Here is a 14,217-nt window from a genome sequence, read left to right on the forward strand (position 1 = left end):
ATCATCATTTAAACGAATTTGGTTTCTTCTAAACGCACACAACATTGAGCCATATTAAATAACAAAACTTAGCCATATATGCTCTGATCATCTTCTTCTTGGATTGATCTTACTAGTTGCAGACAGTGACAATTTGGTATTTATTAGAAAATAAATGCTTACACTACACATTTGTTTTCTTTCGTAACAGATTATTCATTACTCATTAGTGGGTGGGATCTTTAAGAAAATATCGACAGGACATACATAAGCATTTGATATTCAGGATATTAAACAAATCTGTATTTATATTATTGACTACATGTTCTGCTCCGTAAGAGAATCATTACTCAGAGTTGCTCTCATGGTTTTTCTTGTAATTGAGGCCCAAAAACTTAATAAAAAACCTATTTTTCAGTCGATAGAGAAGAGAATCGATTCTCTGGAAAGGAATTAAGCAACGGCAATAGCAACGGTACGTGCGTATGCTGATTCATTGATACGTAAATATAAAAGAAATTTTTTTTTTCCCATTTTCTTCTTTCTTTCTTCCTCGACTACATTTTCCCCGTGATATAAAACAAATCTGTATTTATATTATTGACTACATGTTCTGCTCCGTAACAGATTAGTGGATCTTTGAGAAAATATCGACAAGACATACATAAGCATTTGATATTCAGGATATAAAACAAATCTGATATTTATATTATTGATTACATGTTCTGCTAAAAAGCCGGCGTGTTGAACGTTTTGAGAATATCTGAATAAAAAATTCCGATCAGAATTTTTGCAAACTTTTTAACCTTATCTTACAGTCGTCGTTTGAATCTCGATCACCAATATTTACAAAATCATACTAGTAGTATATATTAAAAAGTCAAACGACTCATTCGTCAAAGGCTGCAGGTTGGTTTATTGCCCAATGAGCAAAGATATGCACACGCGGATACGTGCGATCCAAAAAATAAAAATAAAATTATTGGCCTAACTTTGAAAGCATTGAATTAAAATAAATATAGTGGTGGATCATGAAATTAAACACTTAATGATGTGAAAGTGGATACGGGATCACAATTTAACAAAAACAAATAGTGAAATGAAAGTGTATCTCTGATCTGTTAACCAAATTTATAAATGGTTAGTCAACGGAGTCGAACTTTTTACAACTAAGGTTATATAGTAGACATTGTATAATTTACGTAAAACTAGTAGAAATTGTAGTTTTTGACTTTTCTTCATTTGATGGTACTTACTTAGGATCCTTCATTTATATACTTTTATGATAATCTAACATTATTGAATATGAGAAATTTAAACCCTACTTGCTTACTCGTTAGAAAGATTGATTATTTATTATTTTAAAAAATCGACGTTAACATCTTCTAACATTTGTAGATGTGAGTTTGATTTTGCAATTTGAAATAACAAAAAAGAAAAAAACCCAATGTCAAAGAATTTTGGAAGGGGTGTTTATGAACAATTTATGACTTAAGGGGGGACAATTTGTGTTTCTTAGGAAAATGAGGGGGTGCTTTTGAATCGTCGCGAAACATGAATTTGCCACTTGTCTATTCTACGGAAATATTTTTATCTTTTTTCCGAAGAAGCAATTGATTTAAAAAACATAAAAAAAAAACGTGTTGCCGTGTGTTGGTGTTGGAGGGGTGCGAAGAGAAGAAACGAATCCGTTCGAATACTTAAAAACGTCGTCGTGTTACCGTATCGTCGTCCTCTTCCCCTCAATAAATCATATAAAACAGAGCCTTACAACAAAACTCGAGACATCTCTTGTCACAAAACTCGCGTCTACATCCAACAAATACCAAAGAGAGAGAGAGTTTCAGACTTAATCTCTTCTTCTTAAGAATGGTTAGTTTAGTTACGTTCTGATTTAGAACACTCTCTTGTTTTTCTATCTCTTGAGGACCACATCTGAAACTCTATTAGTTTGTTTTCTTCTTGTAATGAATTGTAATTTTTTTTTTTTTTTGGGTATGCAGGCGAGTCAAACCGATGACACCGTGTACGAAGAGGTTTGTGTTCTGTTTACTTATTCATAAATGAGTATATACTTACAGATATTAAAATCTAGAGTTTTTATTGATGATTTATGATTTATATATACAGAGTTTTATCAAGAATTCTCGAGGAATGAAATTGTTCACGTGCAAATGGGTACCAGCAAAGCAAGAACCTAAGGCTTTAGTCTTTATCTGCCATGGATATGCAATGGAATGTAGCATCACCATGAACAGTTGAGTTCGTTCAGTCTAATTTATGTTTTCTTATCAAAGATTTAAGAGGTGTTGTTAATAATGTTTGAAAATGAACATGATTGGATTAGGTACTGCGAGGAGACTTGTGAAAGCAGGTTTTGCGGTTTATGGTATAGACTATGAAGGTCATGGCAAATCTGATGGGCTTAGTGCCTACGTCCCAAACTTTGACCAACTTGTTGATGATGTCTCAACTCACTACACAAGCATTTGCGGTAAAATTGACTTTTAATACCTATCTTTTGAAAATACCTTCATAACCACTAATTTTAATCACCATTACTCTCAAATTATTGAACCAAATAAGGAACTATTCAATAAAATCTTATCAAGACTTTTTTTTCTTTTTCTTTTGTTGGTACTTGAACTATCGTCATGATGTTTTTGGATGGAAGTAACCCATTACTCTGACATTATTAAATTTCTAATGTACGACTTTATCAAAAAGTTACGTTGTCTGATGTTTTTTTTTTAATGTTTTTGTGTGGTTGGAAAAATTAGAGAGAGAAGAGAACAAAGGGAAGAAGAGGTTCTTGTTAGGAGAATCAATGGGTGGAGCAGTGCTTTTGTTGTTACACAGAAAGAAGCCTGAGTTTTGGGATGGGGCCATCTTGGCTGCTCCAATGTGTAAGGTATATTATTCATTCCATCTTGCTTCTATCTTTGTATTAGCCTAATTATGTTTTATTATGGGGCTATCGATATTATTGTTTGATACGTCTTTTTCATTTGAAACGGTGGTTTTGTTTTAAAAGAAGTAATTAGCCAGCCTGTTTATATATTTTACTAGAGATTAGTTTGGAGTATAATAACAAAAACAGGATTGTTGAGGTGTGATGTAACTTTTTACCCACCCAATGGAGGAGGAAGAAATATGTATTCTATATGCCAAAATGTTGAGTTGTCTGTTTTCAAACGAGGTCACGATGATGTGAAAGATGCCGAATTATTAGTATTGTAAATGGTTTGAACATTATTGAGGGAATTGAGATTTTTATTTGATTAGACCAAATCATAATGTCAAAGGGGAAGATGGAAATAACAAGAAAAAAACATAATTTACTGTAAATAATGAAGGCTTTAAAACCAAAGTGTGACAAAAAATTTCTTACATTACAGATTGCTGAAGACATGAAACCAAATCCTTTGGTAATTTCGATATTGTCCAAACTGAGCGGAGTGATACCCTCGTGGAAGATCATCCCTGGTCAAGATATTATCGAGATTGCTTTTAAGCAGCCAGAAATTCGAAAGCAGGTTAGAGAGAATCGTTACTGTTACAAAGGACGTCCACGTTTGAAGACTGCTTATGAGCTACTGAGGGTCAGCACCGACCTCGAGAAGAGATTGAACGAGGTATTTATTTTTACTTTCGGTTTGGTCAAAGAGTTAATATGATTGGAGAGGCTTACATGAGGTGTCTTATGTAATGGGAACAGGTCTCTTTACCGTTTATAGTCTTGCACGGAGAAGACGATAAAGTCACAGACAAAGCGGTGAGTGGAGAGCTGTATGAGGTTGCGTCTAGTTGGGACAAGACTCTTAAGCTGTACCCTGGGATGTGGCACGGCTTACTCTATGGAGAGACACCAGAGAATATCGATCTTGTGTTTGCTGACATCATTGGTTGGTTGGACAAAAGAGCCTCTGATGGAAAGGGCGGGTCTGAATCTGAGAGGAAACGTAGAACTGGTGGTATCTCTTTGAAAGGGTAGTTAGAAGAAAGGAGAAGCCAGATTCTGTTTGTTTGTTCTTTTCTTGAATACTATTTCTGTTAATTAGTTTGATAAGATTGTAACCTTTGACTTAATATAAATAAGATTGAAAGAAAGTCGAAAATTTGGTTAACTATGTTTATACTTATGAAAAAGATATATAAGAAATTACAAATACGGTTAAAAATTAGTAGAACATTGTCATAAACGATGAAACTCTCTTTTACAGTTTTAATCTGGAAAAATCAATACCTGCAAAATATATAAATACAACTTTTAGATTATTTCTCTGACCAAACCAATTAATTATAAAGAGAAAGAATAAAGGAACAAGTACCAAATCATTAGTAGCTAATTCAAATACTATTTTAGAGGTGTAGTTACATTGATCGCAAACTCAACTAAAGCAAAACAACAACAACAACTCCACTCCAATCTCATCGCATTAACCAAATGTTTCAATGCTTCTTTATATAAACTCATTAGTGCATTCATCGAAGAACATCAAACACAAACAAAATCACAAACCAGAGACAACTTGAGAATCCAAATCAAAGAGTAAAATGGCCAAAGCTCTTCACATAACCATCATTCTCTTCCTCGTATCATGCAATCTCCTCGCATTCATCAACTCCGCTAGACTTCTTGACGAGATCCAACCTCAGCCTCAGTTGATCCCTACAGGCCAAATCCCCACGGTGGCTCCAACCGAAGCCGAGGAGGATGATGGATCCGATGACAATCCAGGACTCGCAACCACAACCCCAACTGCATCAGCAACTACAGTCCCAGCCGGTCCAGCAGGGGCTACAGCCGGTGAACACGAACCATTACTAGAGTTCTTTATGCACGACGTGCTAGGCGGGTCTCACCCATCGGCTCGTGTGGTTACCGGTATAGTAGCTCAAACTGAAGTGAACGGAATACCATTCTCAAAGGCCAGCAACAGCATTTTCCCAGTTGACAATGGAGTCCCACTGGTCAACTCAAACAACATCAACAGTGTCATTAACCCAAATACAGCTCCACTTCTCACCGGACTTGGCGGTGCTCAAACCACCACTGTAATCCAAAACACTAATGGGAATTCCAATGATGCTCTTAGCGCCAACAATCTCCCTTTTGTAACCGCCGGAAATCTCCCTCCTGGTGCTGCCCTCCAGCACCTCATGTTCGGAACCATCACTGTTGTGGACGATGAACTAACAGAAAGCCATGAGCTCGGCTCAGCTGTTATAGGAAGAGCTCAAGGCTTTTACTTGGCCAGTTCCCTGGACGGCACAAGCCAGACTCTTTCTCTGACCGTATTGCTACATGGAGAGCATGACCATCATGACACTTTAGATGACGCCATTAGTTTCTTTGGAGTTCACCGGACCGCCTCTCATGCCTCTCAGATTGCAGTTATTGGCGGGACTGGGAAGTTCGAGCACGCTAAAGGGTATGCCATAGTGGAAACTCTGCATAACCAGGACAACCAGCATATCACTGATGGTCAAGACACCATCCTCCATTTCAGTGTATACCTCACCTACAAAGCTTGAAGGAGAAAATGAGACTTAAACAAGAAATTATTGCTTTTGTATATGTTCTTGCTCACTAGCTTCCGCTTGTGGCCTTTTTCCATTGTTGTGTAAATCTAAATTCCAAAGAAATTTATTTCAATGAGACTGTTTCAATCAAATTCTTGTTTCATTCACACAAAAAAACTTGTTGAAATACTTTGACAAATGGGTACAAGTCACACAATAGGCTTTTGAAGCAATGTGACAGACTTGCTAAGAGGCCAACCCTAGACCTGATAAAGAAACTATTTGTATACACAACTCCCTCAAATGCTATACATCTCCCTTTGATGATGCAAGCCAAATGCAACTACTACTCTGTTTTCTATATCTCAAATAAAATGCAGAGAATGCAATGTGAAATGAAAAAGAATGAAAAGAATCACTCTACACCCTACATGAAGCTGACAACCTCAGCCAACAAATCATCCACTATCATACTTTCTAATTCACAAACCACTGACTCATCATCAGCTTCAAGTTCTAACCACTCATCAATGTCTATGACTGGCACTTTGGCCAATGATTTCTTATTGGCTCGCTTCTCTTGCTTAGCAAGCACTTTCCAGAGTTCTTGTTTCAGTGCAAATGTGCTTAGCGCAGTGCCAAGCCTCCTAGAAACGGGTTTCTTCCATGTCGGTGTAGCTGAAAACGATTCTAGAATCTCGACCAGGCTTGACTTGACTCTATCAAACAAAATCCTTCTTTCAGAACTCTTCCAATATGTCTCTGTGTAATACTTCTTCTCCAGTTTCTCGAAGATTTTGGGGCTGATGGCTAAATTCCGTTTGTCAGGAACCCAAATCTTGTCCCCTTGTACAGCTTCAGCCAAGATATCATCAATGTACGAAGAGTCCCTGCTTTGTTGAGTATCCAAGAACTCAATTTTTTCAACGTCCTTGCTTTCTTTGACTTCAGAACCGACCATAGACTCCTCATCGCTCGATACTTCCATCCCACTCCCATCTGAATAACTCGCAGATTCAGATTTCAGGGTCTCAAGCTGTTCCTCTAGACCTAATGAGATATAAGAAGAAGTAAAGAGTTATTACAGTTTAGCACATTCGAGCAACAAATATTTACAGCTACTAAACCTTTCCCTTACTTTGAAAATCGAGATCTTCACTGTCGTCTAAGATATCTTCGTAAAACATTGGCTCTAGAACAGAAACAGGACTAGGTTGATGAGCTTCTTCTGAGTTCGTCTGACATTCCGGAGATGCATTGGAACAATCATCGTTTTTATCCTGCAGTTCAGTGTAATATCAACATAAGCTTCAAGTACTCAGATCATTACACCAAAAAAGGACTTTGACGAGTTAAGATACAGGGAGGATTTCAAAGGTAAAGGAATCTATTAGAAATGGTCTGATTTCTCCATATAGTCAAACCTTGAACATTTTGAGATAAATAAAGTTACCTTGCTAATGAAATCTGAAGAAGATGCATCCCTGAAATTCACATCTGCTGCAACTTTGTCCCTAGATGTACTAACCATCAAACTGGATTTTACTTCTCCCACAACTCTCTCCTTCTTCTGACCAAATGAAGAAGTACCATCACAAAGTTTATTATTCATTTCCTTGGAACTCTTCTCAACTAAAAAGTCTTTTCCTTTCTTCCTATATCCCAAATGAGAAGCACTACTGAAACCAAGAGGAGTAAAATATCTCTGAGAATTATCTTTCTTCTCCTCCATTTTGGGTTTCAGAGGATCATTAACACTTGTATGAATATGATGATGTCTCAGCTTCGTCGACTTCAAGTTTTGCTGATCATAACGCCTACCAAATCTCCTGTGAGGAGGCTTGGCTTGTGCATCAATTACACCTTTAGAAGCCAACAAATTGGGTTTCTGGAGATAAACTCGACAGAGCTCCTTCGTTGGAACCACTCTGAAACCAGAATCGGAGTTTTGGATAGAACTCTTAACAACACTCATCTTTTCTTGATGCAGAGGTTGTTGAAACAGTTCATTATAACGCATAGATCTCTCAATCACGGATCTAATCTCCTTAAACTCCATTTTCTCTTTTTGAGTCCCTCACCTCACACCAGAACAACGAAGCCTTACGAAATTGCAATCGCTTCAGTGAATCATCAACATAAAAACCCAAGAATAGAAAACGAAGTTCATCTGCACACAAAGATGAAACCTTTTCAAAGCTCCAATCGACAAATAACAGAATCCAGAACAACCCAGAATAAAGAAACCAATATAATAAAAACAGAGGAAAAAAATCGAACCTTTTTGTCAGTAAAGAAAAAAAAGATTCGTTCGTCGATCCCAAATCTGCGAAAAGAAGCTTTTAAAAGATGATTAGATTTTGAGACATACAACATGAAATTTTTTGTTTAGGTGAACAAGAAGATTTGAGGATTGAAGAGAGAAAACAAAAACCAACCTTGAAGGGTCACAATCACAAATTCACTTGTTCAAATTTGTTGAAACGAAATCGAAATCGAACGTCAAAAAAAAATATGTTCAGTTTGTTTCACACACGAAATATTTTGGGGAATTTAACAAGTTAAAGTTTTCTGTTTATTTTAATTTGAAAGACTCCAATAATTTTGGCATGGGGCCGTTATTATATAATACGATACACAAATTTACAAAAATACATGCAAAAGAAAATGAAAACGACGTTCTTCGTTACTTTACTTTATTAAATTTCCCTCGTCAAACAAAACTTGAAAGTTCAAAACAATAACAATCTCTCTCTCTTCAAAGTCAAAATGCCAAAAATAATACTCAAATATACACATTGAGTGTGTATTAAGTATCTATCTAAATTTGATTAATCTGTTTATATTACACAATGAATGACTTTCTAAAACCATTTATATATAGTTATATACATGCATAGTATAAAGGCAAATGTTATAACACTTGTAATCTAGAGGTATTATTTTTATAATTATATGGAAGCTGAATAATAGAAACACACAAAATATTAATTAAAGATGCTACTAGACAACACATAGAAAACCTACCAAAACAGCACACAAAAACACTAAAAACAAACAACTTCTTGTATATCATTACTTTTTTTTAATTTAGGGAGATTATTTGATTAAGATCACAATTACAACTTAGGTAAGTGTACTTTAAGTAAACTATCTATGATATATACTAGATCATATATTATTGTTGATTAGAGATGATTCATGAAGATTCAAATTGACTCTGTATTGACAACGATTGCAATAATAAAGTGAAATAATATTAAACCCCACAAGAAGGTTTTAAATTATAAGAAATTACAAAATTTTGTTTATGTAAACAGACAGGCAAATAAATTCATTTTTTAAAAACAAAATTCAAAATCATAGAATTTAAATATTATACAGAAAATAACACATTTCATCATCAAATGGACTAATCCAACAAGCCTTGAGAATTATATATTTCAACAAACGTTCTTAAGTGACCTTCTTACTTGGTTAGATGTTTTGTTCAACGTTCTAATGCCACTTTCATAGTTGATCCTTTCCACCATGTGAAACTGCTGCAACCAAGTCTTCAACTTTCACAGGCTTGTGCAGCTGCAGAGTCTCAGCCATTGTTCACAATCAAGTTAGGAAAGAGGTAAAAGACCAACAACTTATGAAACCAGTCAACGAGAGATGAAATGGAACTGTAATATAAACTCACCGTTTCTGCAATGTTAAACCAGTGAAAAGACCGCACAAAAGTATCGTCTTTTGAAGGGAGATTATCGTGATTCCAGTATGTCAAGTTATCGAATTTGGCCTTAGCTTCCCAACACGGGTTCTCTTCCGTGATACTAGAAGCTTTTCTCTTTCCATTAGCATTCAGGTTACTCGCTTGTCCAAGCACAAAACCTGAAGGGGGATAACATATGAACAAGCAGCTAATGAGTAAGTGAGTAACCAAAAACATATAATATCTCCAACATCAGAGTAGCCATCAAAACATCTCAGATATTTCTTCTCAAAACTCTCTAACTAAGATCTCCATAATCAGGAATTGGTACATTAGCCCCATCATTCTTAAGATATAACCATAAGAAATTCCAAAAGATTCCACCTTTTCATCAGTTAAGGAAATAAGAGTACCAGAATAGCCACTAGGGAGTGAGATAGTTGCTCCTTGCAACTTCCTTCCTCTAAAATGAGCTTCTTCAGTTCTTACTCCATCAATTTCAACCTCTACGGTTGAAATAAAACATCCCACATTAATCTCGCTATATATATCAAGAGAGTGAAAACAGAAACACATATACACAGTAGTATTGTTTTGTTACCACTGGTTTTAGGCTTGAAATAGTGGGAAACATCAGCAGGACCATCGAATCTAATGCAGCAAGGGAGCTGGTGAACTTGACTACTAAGATCCGCAATCAAGTTTCCATCTGCAGCAGCTCTAAGGTCTATGGTTCCCATTAATCCCCCCCACTTTGGATCAATTCCTAAAAATTTCTGTAACACAATAATTCACCAAAGTAGTCAAGTAAGTGATGAAGACAAAGAATATGAACTTCAGCTTTTGTCGGGTTCAAAATGAATGCTGCATCCAAATTCTAGGAACAATGGTCAGGAACGAATCCTAAAGATAAATCTAACAGGTGCTAACAATATGAACATTATAGAGAGCGATCCCAGAACGGTTCTCATTCTATAAACACATCAACCACTCACGGTTGAACTGAATAAAAAGAATGCTATTAAAGTGTTGAACTGAATAAAAAGAATGCTAAACAAAACCACCAAAGGTCCAAAACAATATACTAAAACCGATCAAACTTTGATTCAAAACAAAGTCACTAACAAACTAATCCAAGAGACTAGTGTGTTACTTTCTCAACTTGCAAGTTCTTTCTCAAGTCTCTACTGTAAAACTAAGTCACTAACAAGTCGTCAATGGTTGTGGTTCGTCAGGTAAGATATCCAATTATGTAAGCCTCATCTCAACACACTCCTTAACTTAAGCCGCTTTAGAACTTGATTCTTGACTACTCTTTACTACTACATTGATTCAAAGCGATAAGAGAGTCTCTCCTAAAAGTAAAACCTACTACCCAAGTTTCTGAAACAGAGCTTATTCAACAGTAGTCAGAAGACATAAGATTCGCAATCACTGATGAACCATAAACCAGATACATCAAAATATTGAACACAAATAAACAATCTTAATTTGAACTAAAGTCTAGTACCTATATCTCCTCATACTATGGCTGTCAAATAGAGAAATAAGAAGGAAAAAAAAAAACACATAACAAATCAAAATTCACAATTTAAAACCCTAAAATCAAAAATGCAAACAGAGGAATTGCTTCAAACCATGTCAACAAAAGCCCAATTTTCCAAAAAGATGGTTACTTTACAGAGAAACAGCAAAATACCCAATCAGTTGAAACTCTCAATTTAACAAAGTCGTAACAATCAGAGCAATCAAAAGGGATGACAAAAGAGACAGAGAACAAACTCACCACGATCAGTACAAAGCTCCGTTCCGTACTCGTGACTTTATTTTAATTATAAAATTTGTTTATTTTTAAGTTGAGAGACTCTTTACTATTAACTAAAATTTTGATGCCTCCAATGGTAGAAACCTATATATATGGGTTTGTGTACAATCTTCATCAAGTTAAATAACAAAACCTAGGCACCATCATCACTAAAATCCATAATATTTGTAACGGCTAAAGAGAGATGAAAAGCATCATAAAACCTAATACATAAGCAGTGAATTCAAAGAGATAGTGTCCAGTTACAGCTGCTACCTTTCGAGGTTTTGCCTTCACTACAAAAGCTACTTCCACGCTAAACAAACTCACAAGTGCCAAGGAAGGTATCAGGGATTCCCAGTACAGCTGCAACAAATATACAGAGACCAAATTGAAGGGTCTACTACACAAAGAAGAAGTAAAATCAGGTATATATTGCATAGATTTGGGTTCAAAATGGATGCTGCATCCAAACTCTAGGAACAATGGTCAGGAACGAATCCTAAAAAAAAATCCAACAAGGTTACTGCAAGGGAAAGAGAGCGATCCCAAAACCCATAAGGTCAAAATAAAATGGATGAAAACAGATAGAGATATTTTAGACAAAGACGCAATCCCAGACAAAAGAAGTATAAAGCAAAAAGGTATAAATTATATTAAAAAAAAAACTGAGGAATTGATTCAACCAAAGCCCCAGAAAAAAAAATAGTTACTTACAGAAACCAACAAAGTCAATTTGAAACTCTCAATTTAACAAATTCATAATCAATCAGAGCAATCAAAAAGATGACAAGAGAGACAGAGAACAACTCACACGATCAGAACAAGCTCCGTACTCGATCTCTCTCTCTCTCTCTCTCTCTCTCTCTCAAGCTGAGCAAATGTTCTAACAACTGAAATATCAGAAGAGAAAGAATCAATTCGCCAAGGAATAAGCTAAGTTTAAACCATAAAAAGTATCAATTTTTATAACATTGAAATAACAAAACCAAAAGAACAACCCCAAGTGATTGATTAGTTTAATCGAAATTATTTTCCCAGAAAAAAATTCATCAGAAATATATATATATATTTTTTTTACGGTTGATATGATGCTCAAGATGGATCAAGACGAGTTTATTTCATGACCCATACGGCGGATGAGGCAAATCGCTGCGTTTGTCTTCGATTTCGCCGTCTTCACCGTCTGTCGAGCAAGAGAGAAAGATCCGAGAAAGACAGAGAAAGTCGTGAATTTTTTTTTTGTCTTAAAGTTTTAACCAATCAGATAATGCCAAGTTAGCGTCTCTAACCATGCGCCCAGGGCGAGAGAACCCCTTGCTAAAGAGACTCCGTTAGTAGTATTAGTAGACTTATGTATTTTTTATTTTATTTTTTATTATTATTTTTTTTTGTCTATGTATTTTATAATTCTAACAGTTAGCTGTTTGGGAAATATTATTAGTTTGTGATTTATAGAGTTTTAATGATTTTAAATGTTATGTAGAATTTGTTAAACTATTTGGTGTTATTAGTTTTGTAATTTCTAAAAGTTCATTAAAGTCTAAATAAATTTGGTATTATTGGATTCTACAAGATTGTAGAAAATTATTTTTCCAAAATTATAGAAAACTCTCTAGCAATTCTTCAAAATCTTTCACTTATTCATTTTTTATGATTTTATTAAAGTCATCAAAATTTTATATAAGTTAGAATCTAATAACACTCCCTAAATTTAACTCAATAGTAGTATTTTAAAGTTAATTAAGTATTAGTTTAACTCATTATTTCATATGCTAAAATAAAATATATTGATTTAACTTATTAACTCCAGTGAAAAAAACAACGACTGTAAGACTATACACAATAAAGGTCCTAAAGAAGTTAATTTATAACTACATAAGAGACATCTGCTAACCAAATCGCAGCTGTTCAGACACGCAAGGTGAAAAGCATGCAGGCAAGCGATGTTGGCTAGAGGATCACCTTATACTTCTACCTCGTTGGTCATATCAGTATTGAATTGAGCAAGAAAGCAAGACGAAAAGGAAGAATTGAGCAAGAAAGCAAGAAAGCAAGAAAAGGAAGAATTTGAGCAAGAAAAGGAGAACTGAGGAAGAACCACTTAATCTTTTATTTGTATTAATAGAGTATTATATAACGTATTAGATGTTTGAAAGTAAGATGAAAACCATATAAAAGTTGAGAACTTGTATTAAAATTTTATACACAAATATATTTTTAATGAAGTAACAAAATGCTAATATGACAACAAAAATCTATTTTATGTGTTATAAAAACACATACTTACAAATATTTTCTTATGTTTTGTTCATATTTTACATATGTTTTGCTTATTTTTTTCTTAATATTTATTCAACATTTCAAAGAACCAAAAAATGACTAATTTGCTTCCATATATAAACAATCACACCTACAATTTATATTTATATAGAACTAGATTTTAACTTGTGGTACACCGCATGCATATAATTTTTATTATTATTTATATTTGTTTGTTAAATAATGATTTGTAAATAGAGGAATAACTAAATTTTCCGGCTGTTTGTACGGTTAAATGTTTATATTAAATTTGTAACCCGCAATATACTTCATAACCATTTGTTTATTATATTTAGTTTGTTTTATTTAGTGTTTGAGATTCTATTTGATTTTTAATTATTATAACAAAAAATAAGAGATCTAAATATATAATAAATCATTTATATGCTATGATTAAGTCACATTGTTCCTAATGATTTAATTATTTTACATAATTTTAGTTAAATAAACGATTTTCTATGTTAAATATTTTAATATTAATATTGTTGAAAAATAATAAAATAAGAATTTAATTTGTGTTAGCATAAATTTAATATTATTTTATTAATTTCAACATGTCATCTCTATAAATCATCTACTATATAACCATATTGTATAATATTTTTAATTTTTTTAATTTTACATATTCGTAATAAATTTTCATATACAACCCAGAACTAGAAATTGGCGTCCGAGAAAGTGATGGGTAGAAGAAGAAAACGATTTGGGCATAGAGGTCCAGTTTGGTTGGTTATTTTCCCGGTTTAATTGTACCAAATATTATGTGTTACTTGTAAGTTGTAACTACAATGGCTTTGGTTAATTTGGATTAAGAACTACCAATGTATTATGAGATGATTATTTAGTTTAAAAAAAAAAGTTTAAGAACTAGGGGAGTAATGAGGGA

The 14,217-nt window shown here is 34.2% G+C and overlaps 4 protein-coding genes across 13 annotated transcripts; 2 read left to right on the plus strand and 2 right to left on the minus strand.

Annotated features, from left to right (window-relative positions):
- The first annotated feature begins 275 nt into the window (after window positions 1–275).
- On the plus strand, window positions 276–4,106 carry LOC104782393 (caffeoylshikimate esterase). 3 transcript variants are annotated; one of them, XM_010507310.3, is made up of 8 exons: window positions 276–454; window positions 1,499–1,851; window positions 1,983–2,015; window positions 2,110–2,236; window positions 2,327–2,473; window positions 2,760–2,890; window positions 3,378–3,614; window positions 3,698–4,106. In XM_010507310.3, exons 2-8 carry the CDS (start codon window positions 1,849–1,851, stop codon window positions 3,971–3,973), a joined length of 954 nt encoding a protein of 317 aa, XP_010505612.1. In that variant the 5' UTR covers window positions 276–454; window positions 1,499–1,848; the 3' UTR covers window positions 3,974–4,106. The 3 variants fall into 3 exon arrangements, with proteins under 3 accessions (XP_010505612.1, XP_019100520.1, XP_010505611.1); XM_019244975.2 differs by having other exon boundaries at window positions 398–1,851; XM_010507309.2 differs by lacking the exons at window positions 276–454; window positions 1,499–1,851 and having other exon boundaries at window positions 1,977–2,015.
- A 211-nt stretch (window positions 4,107–4,317) lies between these two features.
- Window positions 4,318–8,039, minus strand: LOC104782396 (uncharacterized). Its single transcript, XM_010507313.2, has 5 exons — window positions 7,944–8,039; window positions 7,786–7,831; window positions 6,959–7,675; window positions 6,644–6,785; window positions 4,318–6,555 (listed from the first exon to the last, which is right to left on the minus strand). Exons 3-5 carry the CDS (start codon window positions 7,562–7,564, stop codon window positions 5,933–5,935), a joined length of 1,371 nt encoding a protein of 456 aa, XP_010505615.1. The 5' UTR covers window positions 7,565–7,675; window positions 7,786–7,831; window positions 7,944–8,039; the 3' UTR covers window positions 4,318–5,932.
- LOC104782394 (dirigent protein 9) lies at window positions 4,537–5,657 on the plus strand. The gene has a single exon (XM_010507311.2). It carries the CDS (start codon window positions 4,537–4,539, stop codon window positions 5,515–5,517), a length of 981 nt encoding a protein of 326 aa, XP_010505613.1. The 3' UTR covers window positions 5,518–5,657.
- Window positions 8,040–8,746: 707 nt separating the features above from the next.
- On the minus strand, window positions 8,747–12,385 carry LOC104782397 (uncharacterized). Of its 8 annotated transcripts, none has more exons than XM_010507315.3 (7): window positions 12,091–12,385; window positions 11,824–11,902; window positions 11,286–11,375; window positions 9,807–9,981; window positions 9,619–9,711; window positions 9,194–9,384; window positions 8,747–9,084 (listed from the first exon to the last, which is right to left on the minus strand). In XM_010507315.3, exons 4-7 carry the CDS (start codon window positions 9,943–9,945, stop codon window positions 9,016–9,018), a joined length of 492 nt encoding a protein of 163 aa, XP_010505617.1. In that variant the 5' UTR covers window positions 9,946–9,981; window positions 11,286–11,375; window positions 11,824–11,902; window positions 12,091–12,385; the 3' UTR covers window positions 8,747–9,015. The 8 variants fall into 8 exon arrangements, with proteins under 8 accessions (XP_010505617.1, XP_010505619.1, XP_087367856.1 ...); XM_010507317.3 differs by having other exon boundaries at window positions 12,144–12,330; XM_087511730.1 differs by having other exon boundaries at window positions 11,286–11,409; window positions 12,144–12,283.
- Window positions 12,386–14,217: the final 1,832 nt, after the last annotated feature.

Source organism: Camelina sativa, chromosome 4 (assembly GCF_030686135.1).
Source record: "Camelina sativa cultivar CO46 ecotype springtype chromosome 4, ASM3068613v1".
In the NCBI taxonomy this organism is placed as follows: Eukaryota; Viridiplantae; Streptophyta; class Magnoliopsida; order Brassicales; family Brassicaceae; genus Camelina; species Camelina sativa.

What these genes read in the sequence shown, in the direction of transcription:
- LOC104782393 (XM_010507309.2), top strand. Translation starts at nt 1,977, where the DNA reads ATGCAGGCGAGTCAAACCGATGACACCGTGTACGAAGAG. An exon ending in ATGTAGCATCACCATGAACA is followed by an intron (nt 2,237 to 2,326) that starts GTTGAGTTCGTT and finishes TGATTGGATTAG; the next exon opens with GTACTGCGAGGAGACTTGTG. An exon ending in TCGAGAAGAGATTGAACGAG is followed by an intron (nt 3,615 to 3,697) that starts GTATTTATTTTT and finishes TAATGGGAACAG; the next exon opens with GTCTCTTTACCGTTTATAGT.
- LOC104782396 (XM_010507313.2), bottom strand. Translation starts at nt 7,564, where the DNA reads ATGGAGTTTAAGGAGATTAGATCCGTGATTGAGAGATCTATGCGTTAT. An exon ending in CTTCAGATTTCATTAGCAAG is followed by an intron (nt 6,786 to 6,958) that starts GTAACTTTATTT and finishes ACTGAACTGCAG; the next exon opens with GATAAAAACGATGATTGTTC. An exon ending in TGAAGATCTCGATTTTCAAA is followed by an intron (nt 6,556 to 6,643) that starts GTAAGGGAAAGG and finishes ATATCTCATTAG; the next exon opens with GTCTAGAGGAACAGCTTGAG.
- LOC104782394 (XM_010507311.2), top strand. Translation starts at nt 4,537, where the DNA reads ATGGCCAAAGCTCTTCACATAACCATCATTCTCTTCCTCGTATCATGC.
- LOC104782397 (XM_010507315.3), bottom strand. Translation starts at nt 9,945, where the DNA reads ATGGGAACCATAGACCTTAGAGCTGCTGCAGATGGAAACTTGATTGCG. An exon ending in TTTCAAGCCTAAAACCAGTG is followed by an intron (nt 9,712 to 9,806) that starts GTAACAAAACAA and finishes TTTCAACCGTAG; the next exon opens with AGGTTGAAATTGATGGAGTA. An exon ending in GGTTTAACATTGCAGAAACG is followed by an intron (nt 9,085 to 9,193) that starts GTGAGTTTATAT and finishes GAGACTCTGCAG; the next exon opens with CTGCACAAGCCTGTGAAAGT.